Source organism: Chinchilla lanigera, unplaced genomic scaffold, assembly GCF_000276665.1.
Source record: "Chinchilla lanigera isolate Chin_1 unplaced genomic scaffold, ChiLan1.0 scaffold00064, whole genome shotgun sequence".
NCBI lineage: Eukaryota > Metazoa > Chordata > Mammalia > Rodentia > Chinchillidae > Chinchilla > Chinchilla lanigera.
Genome location: NW_004955465.1, coordinates 5,921,237 through 5,928,887, shown reverse-complemented (window position 1 = coordinate 5,928,887; position 7,651 = coordinate 5,921,237). Strand labels below are relative to the sequence as shown.

General features: G+C 41.5%; 1 protein-coding gene across 2 annotated transcripts in view; it reads right to left on the bottom strand.

The window, feature by feature from the left end:
* Window positions 1-7,651, bottom strand: part of Bloc1s5 (biogenesis of lysosomal organelles complex-1, subunit 5, muted) — a 33,902-nt gene that overhangs the window by 15,109 nt on the left and 11,142 nt on the right. For both annotated transcript variants that reach the window (XM_005398846.2, XM_005398848.2), the window contains one exon: window positions 2,628-2,757. In XM_005398846.2, coding sequence (XP_005398903.1) covers window positions 2,628-2,757 — 130 coding nt within the window. The remainder of the gene's footprint in view (window positions 1-2,627; window positions 2,758-7,651) is intronic.

The window sequence follows — 7,651 nt, the reverse complement described above, 5'->3', positions numbered from 1 at the left end:
TTTTTGGTTTTTCTCCGGTACCGGGGACCGAACTCACGACCTTGCGCTTGCCAGGCAGGCGCTTTTGCCGCTGAGCTAAATCCCCAGCCCCAAAACTTTACTTTCTTTACTTCTTTTTCTTACTACTTCAAAGAATATTCTTTTATTTTTAAGTAGAAAGAAAACAAAACTGTTGGGTTTAAAAAGAGAGAAAGCGAGGGGGACAGAATCTTCTCTCACCGTGGCCATGAAAGGTCATTCGAAGGAGGCACAACCCAGCGCCTCTTTGTCCTCCCAACTCAAACTGCCAGGGCCCTCCACACCAAGCCCACATCTCCTGACCCCAAATCTGATACAAGCCCATTAAATAATCACTAAGTGGAGCTCAGGCACCATGTGTCTTCATAAAGGGAACAATGCAAGGCTGCATCTTGATGACAAGCTGCCTCCGGGTTGCTTTCTCGGACCCTCATTTACTTTTTGTGGTGAGTTTGGGCTCTAAGGCCTCTGCTCCTCCAGTCCCTGCACACAGCACAGTGGCGGCTCTGTGGCCAAAGCAACAGGGGTGCTGAGCTAAGGATCCTGTCGTGAGGATCCACTGGGACCAGCCTGGAGGGCCCACTTCCTCCTGCTCTACAGTCAGTGGTTCTGTGCACTGGGCCAGACGGGTGGAAGAAGGCCCACTTCTGCAGGGTTCTGAGGGGCACAGTGACTGAGCCTGCGGTACTGCTGCACGCAGGTATGCGAGAGGTAAGCGTGCTGGTTCTGCAACAGGCACAACACAAACTCATCATGGGTCCTGCAGGGATATACGCTTAGATCAGAAAATATCCAGATTGATCAGTGAAAATACACATGATTTAAAATGTCAAATTTTTAAAGATAGAAACTTGTTAGGAAAGAGCACTGGGCTCAGGCTAATTTTTAAAACAACACCAGCTTTAGAGGCAGGTAATTACTTCTGTTATACTGTGACCCTCAGCATAAGAAGTACAACAACGTTCTTATAGTAGATCTCTACAGAATAAGCTTTTCCTGTTCCAAGAATATCCAAAAACCACTGCCTGGTTTCTAACGCCAGCAATAAGATCCAAAGTATTTCACAGATGTCAATCAGAAACCCTAATTATTAACTTTGCATCTTGTATGTTTTCCTTCATTCAAGAAGATAACACTTTCAGTCTAGATTCCAAATTGCCAGTCATACTTTTCTATTTTCCCGGGAAGACTTTACTTTTAAGAAACTAGTCTTCACATCAGATATAGATTTAGCCCAAGGACGAAGTCAGTTCAGTTTTACTCAATTTAATTTTATATACTCAAAGCATGGGAAAGAAGAAGTTACAGGCACACCTCAAATGCACACCTGAGCATTCTGGTTGATAGTAACTGGCGCTTTCCTCTTAGCACCGCGTCTACAACGTTTGTCAGGGTGAGGGATGTGGCAGTAGAAACAAATGAGAGCATATTTGTGAAAAAAAGGTACAAAAGCCTAAAGGCAACTTTAGACTTTTTGCTGTTCCACTCAAAGAAACCAAACATGATGTTGGGAGACTCAGGCCGCCCAAGCTCCTTTACAACTGGAGTACACAGACAAAACGTGGACTTGCACACAAAGGCTAAGTCAGCGTCCCGGTTAACACGGGCATCCCTTCTGCCTTCTTGCGCAGGCCAGCCTGTTCCAGGTCAGTTTTTGTTGCTGTCTCCAAGATACTTTCCCATGCTGCTTCTCTGGAAACCATCATTATTTACCAGTGCGAATCCCTTCTGGGATAAGCAACTGTTCTCAACCTAGATCTGAGAAGACCTATAATAATGCTATGCCAATAATGCTTCTTTTATGTTATGGACTGATGTTAAAGAATATTAATAAACATTCTTTTCATCAACTATCACTCTGTATTAAAATATTGTGCTTAATGAAAAAAGTGATAGAATACAAACATGTATGAAAGGATTTTTTTTTGAAAAATGCTAACACCTCTAAGTAGTCTATTTGAAAAAAAGCTTCCTTTCATAAATTCTCCTAATTCCTGGTCATCAAACATTTTCTTACGATTTTTTTTTCTTTTTATTTTAAAGAGAATAAAAATGATAAAACAATAAAAATGATACCAAATTTCAAAATAAGATGATAAGAAATTAGCAATGGTGTTATATTGCATATTGTTATCTTCAAAGTAGTTGCTCAGATTACCAGATACAGGCATGCAAACTTGATCAAACAATGAGGCATTAACTGTTCCTTTCAATGAACCAACAGAAATTAGTAGTACAATTATCTTAGCTAGCTTGTGTGTGTGTGTAGATAGCGCGCACACACACACACGCACACACAATTTATTTATTTCCCTTCCTTCTTTCTAAAATTTTTTTAAAGGTGAAAATATTTTGATTTTTCTCACTCCCTCAAGGACCGTCCTGTGAACTGTAGATACACACATCCTGCCTCGGAGATTAATGTTGCTGACATCAATGGCAATACACAGTCACCACAAGACTGCCACTTTCTCTGTGCCTAGGATTTCCTCACCTAGGTCCTGATGAGAAATTTTCTCTCTGCATTTCCCATCATCATACTGAAAAAAGCCACTTTGGCACAGCATTCATTTGCAAGCAAGAGCAACACAGCAGAAATCGCTGCTTACGTCTCTGGAGGACGTCCTTCAAGCTGCTCTCCATCGCGTCTCTGCATTCGGGCACAGTGTGCTCATTTGTTTCACGGATCATATTCTTCAAATTTTCAAGAACTCTCATTTCCCGAAGACCACGTTTTTCCTACACAAAGAAAGTAAATGTCTAGTATGTACAGGATCGTTAAAGTCTCAGTGATTATTTTCTGACATTTCCACCCAGGTTTTGGTTTTCATATCACTTGCTACTGAAATGTACACGGCCTTCTTCTAATTGTTTGCTAGTCAACGAGGTCACAACCTCAAGGCATTTTTAAAATTATAAAGTGCCCCAAAAGTTGCAAAATGAGTAATATTTTTATAACAATGTTTAACAGTTGGAAAAAGAAATATTAATAGAAGAGACAGATTGCCCCATATTTCACCAGAAAGAAAGCAGATACCCTTGATCTAATTTTAAATTTCATTATGTTGTTCTTATGCTGCTTCCACTGTTATGGGTCACACTTTTTCCTCTCAAAATAAAAATGAATGGTAAAAGTCATGATATATAGATACTTCTCGCCAGGCGTGGTGGTGCACGCCTGTAATTCCAGCACTCAGGAGGCTGAGGCGGGAGGATTGCCGTGAATTTGAGGGCAGCCTGAGCTACACAGTGAGATCAAGGCCAGTCTGGACTATACAGCAAAACCCTGTCCCCACACCCAAGGATCTACAGATACTTCCCTAAACAGAACAAAATGAAGAGTGAAGGCTAGAGACTGTGGACTTAGAAAGGCATGCAGGGCTGGTCTTGTCTGAGGGCTAGGCACTGGACCCGCAAACAGTTCCCTACACTGGAATAAAACTTTCCATCAACTGTAAAAGTGGCTCACTGTGCTGAAACTGTTGGTGCAAATACTGTGGTTAACGCTGAGCACCTCTTTCCTCTTGGGAGTATGCAATTTAGGTACACACTGGGCAGAAGAGGCCTGAAGAGAAACCTGGACTCCTAGGTTGAGGCAAGCCTCCCGGGCAGCTCACTTTCCGCGTGCTGTTACAACTGCTTGCTCAGGGAATTAAGAGCACCCTGTGTAACAGCGCTGGGAGAAGACTCTGGGAAGCCTCTGCTTCCAGGCACCTTTTGTTGATTTTGCTCTGTATCTTTGTGTCATAATAAGGTACAGCCATGATAACCACATGCTGAGTCTGTAAGTTTTCCTAGTGAATGACAACCTGGAGTGGTCTTGGAGACCCTCTCATATATATGCCGCTCCAAAAGGTAGCACTTAACCAGCCTCCCTACCCTACATGAAAGTGGGCTAGACTCAGTGACTTGCTTCCAAAAAGCAGACCAGGGAAAGGGGAAAACGCTGCCCTTTACAGTGGAGAAATCCAGCAAGTGTTACCTCAGCCAAGCAGTGCAGATCCACACAAGTGGAATCGTGTCACTGGCTTGTACGCCCTGATGTGATCCGATGAGAAGGGTACTTCACGTAGGGAGTTTTCCTCCTCACAACACATAACCCCAATGTAATTATGCGAAAAATATCACAGAAAGCAAGACAGGGAGGCATTCTACAGGATATGTGGCCAGCACTCAAGACTGCTGAGGTAAAAAAGAAAAAAACAACACAGACCAGAGACAGCGAGGGAGATATGATAATTAAATGGAAGGTGGCACTCTGGACTCAACCCTGAAACAGAAAGAAGACTGTAATGGAAAAACCAATGAAATCCAAATAAAATGTGGTATTTCATTAATAGTAATGTGCCAGTGCTGGTTTCTTAGCTTTTACAAATGTGGCATGGTAATGTAAAGCATTAATAATAGGAAAAATTGGGTGAGGGGTATGTAGAACTCTCCACACTATCTCTGCAATATTTCTGCAGATCCAAAATTAATACAAAGGGGCTGGGGATTTAGCTCAGCAGCACAGCACCTGCCTGGGAAGCGCAAGGTTGTGAGTTCAATTCCCGGTACAGGGAAAAAAAAAAAAAGAAAAAACAACAACAAAAAAATTAATACAAAACAAAAAGTTCATTAGGAAAAGACAGAGGCACAAAAAATAACCATAACAAAAAGCAAGCCAGGAGTAGTGGCACACACCTGTAATCCCAGCACTTGGGAGGCTGAGGCAGAAAAAATGCTGAAAGTTGCGGGACAGACCAGGCTACATAGTAAGTTCAAGACCAGCCTGACTGACTCCAAAACAAAACAAAAGACAAAACAACAAAAACGGGGGCTAAACTTAATTCTAAGAAAATAATAAGTTAGTTATGTCACTGAGGTTTTTGTTTGGGGCCATTCAATGAAGCAGTTGCAGCCAGGTTCTTAATCTTTCCATAATAAAAAATTAAAAACTTATACAAAGTTAAAAGAAAATAATACAATGGACTCCACGCATTTACCAAGCTCAAGAACTCTCTACTCATGACTGAAACCATTCCACTCATTTCTCCAGGTTATTTTCAGGCAAACCGTGAAGAGTAATTTTGCTATAACTATTTTAACACATCTTTACAAGAGAAAAATTACTCTTAGAACCTCCCCCCCATACACAGTCAACAGTTCTGTAATATCACTAAACGCCAAGGTAAAAACATATCCAGGTAGTATTCCCACTCCTTCAAATGTTGCTTTTATCCCTCTGATTGAACCAAAATCTAAGTAAGATTCGTACACTGAAACTGGTTTAATATGTTTAAGTCCTTTATGTCTAAGTCCTTTTTAGACTACAGATTTTTTGTTATTTGTTCTGCAGTTGCTCAGTTTTTAATGAGCGAATCCTTGTGGTATAATTTAAAACACTTCTTCCCTTTTTCTAAATAAGTAGTCAGAATTCATATCCTGATCAGATTAGGGGTTTTGCTTTGCGTTGTTTGCAAACCTTTCAGAGGTGAGGTATGTATTCTCAATATGCTGTTGGTAGTAAGCTGTCCTCATTTATTAGCAAAAATACTTCAATACAAGAAAGACTGTTCCTGTCTAAAGAACGCTCATGTATAAGACACAAAACACTCAGTTTTTTGTCCTTTATTTACCAGTTTTAAAAACAATGAATTCATTCAGGAGTATTCTCCAAGAGCAATTACAAGAGCTGTGTGTTCATACATACCCTGACAGCTCAAATTTGAAGCTTCCTAATCACCACAGTATGTCTCCTCACTGCGTGCAGATGGCCCCAGCTGGGTCTGGGGGAGCCTGTGTACCCTCCAGAACCCCTGAAGCCTCCCCGGAACCCTCCAGCCTGGCTCAGCTGTCTGGTGTGAGCTGAGGCCCAAGCCCACCCTGTGCTTCTTGAGTCAGCAGATCCCGAACTCCCACTGCACTGAGACTGAATTTAGAGACGGAGCAGGTGGGTGACTCCCCGACACTGTTGGCATTATCTCTGCACGTCACATTGTCTCTCTCCTACGCTGTTTAGTCTTAATTATATAAACACATGTTTAATGCTTGCTGACTCTTGTTCTGAAGGAGTCTTTCCAATCACTGTGGTGGTCTGAAACCCATTTGGTTGTGTAACAGATTCCTGAGGAAATTCTCATTTGAACAATATTGCCAGTCCTCACACGACCTAGCTAAGAGTGTGGCTGGTGGTCTCTGTATTTAATGGTTAGTTTAGCTCAGTAAAAATCCCTTGTTACCTCACTATCTTCTAGCACAACACAGATCAATCTGTTACCAGCTGCATTTTCTTCCTCTTATAAAGTGCTTAGCCATTTCATGCGGATGCCCAAAGGATTGTTTTAACTATACAGTGCAAAGCTTTATTGGAAAATGTCTGAGCACTGGCTATTCTGGGTTAGTCTTCCCAGAAGGTAGCTTGTCCTTCAGTAATTGCAGTAATACTTTTGTTTCAGAAAAGTTTTCTTAAACTCTAGTGTTTGTATTTGTGCTTTACATTGCTTCGGCTTTCTTTAGAGGCTCATTATCACAACTCTATTGGATTACCTGTACTCACTGTCCATAAACATTCCTTCCTCCTAAATCCCTCTCTTCAGTACTTGTCTATTTCCAATTTCACTTAAGGACTGGCCATTTTGTTTATTCACTCTTGTATTCTTTCTTTAGTTTAAGCTTCTAAAATAATTTTTAAAAATTTTTTTCTCTTGAATTGCTTCACTTTACATTTTCCTATTTATATTTCATATAACTGTCTGCATAGTTTTTCTTACCCTAACTTACATCACTTTTCCTTCTATAATTTTCATATGCTCTCTATGCTAATTTAAAAATACCAAGCCCTAGTTTTTATCTCTTTTTTATGTGTGGTTATCTCTTTACTTCCCTGAGGGACATTGTTCTACTCTTTATGCTCTCTAATAAATTTGTATGGATTTGGCTCCTGCTCAATTTTAAGAGAAGTTAGTTTTCTTCTCTCTCTGGAGGGGAGGCGTAATGAAAGTATTTTGAAATTGAGATTTAGGTTGTCTCTCCTTTTGTTTCTCCTGACGCAGGCCTTGTCCTCTCAGACTGTCCAGCGGCCCCCAGCGCTCACTCCCAAGAGGACCTCTGAGGTCCTCTAGCCGTTCTCTCACCATCCCTGCAAGCTCCCAAATATACCGGACGGGAAGTCTGAGGTCTCCAGCACTCAAGGCCTTCTCCTGTCCCTCTACCTTCTCGGGTGGCTGTGATACCACAGATGCCTGTTAAAAGCTTTGGGGACTTGGGCATTTGCTAATTTGGGGAACACTTCATCATCTGGTTTTATTATAGATGTTGCTTGGTTTTGCTGTCCTAGTTTCTCTATCTGCGCTCACAGACAGATTTGAGAAGGAAAGGCGAAACAAAACAAAAACGAGGCACCACTTCTGCTATCTGCAGATGTCACTGGACTGTGGAAAAATCAACAGGGGAAATATTTCATTCCTTATGGTAAACTAACTTTTCTATTCACATGCAAAAGAACAGCCTACTAATTGAAGAACAAAAACAAAGACAGAGAGGGGCGCTCTGCAGCTCCACTGGAGGAGAAGTTGTGATTCCAGGGTCCCCTCGAACTTGCAGTCACATTGAGGTCATGCGGTCTTTATGTAAGTTTTCTGGGAAGAAACTC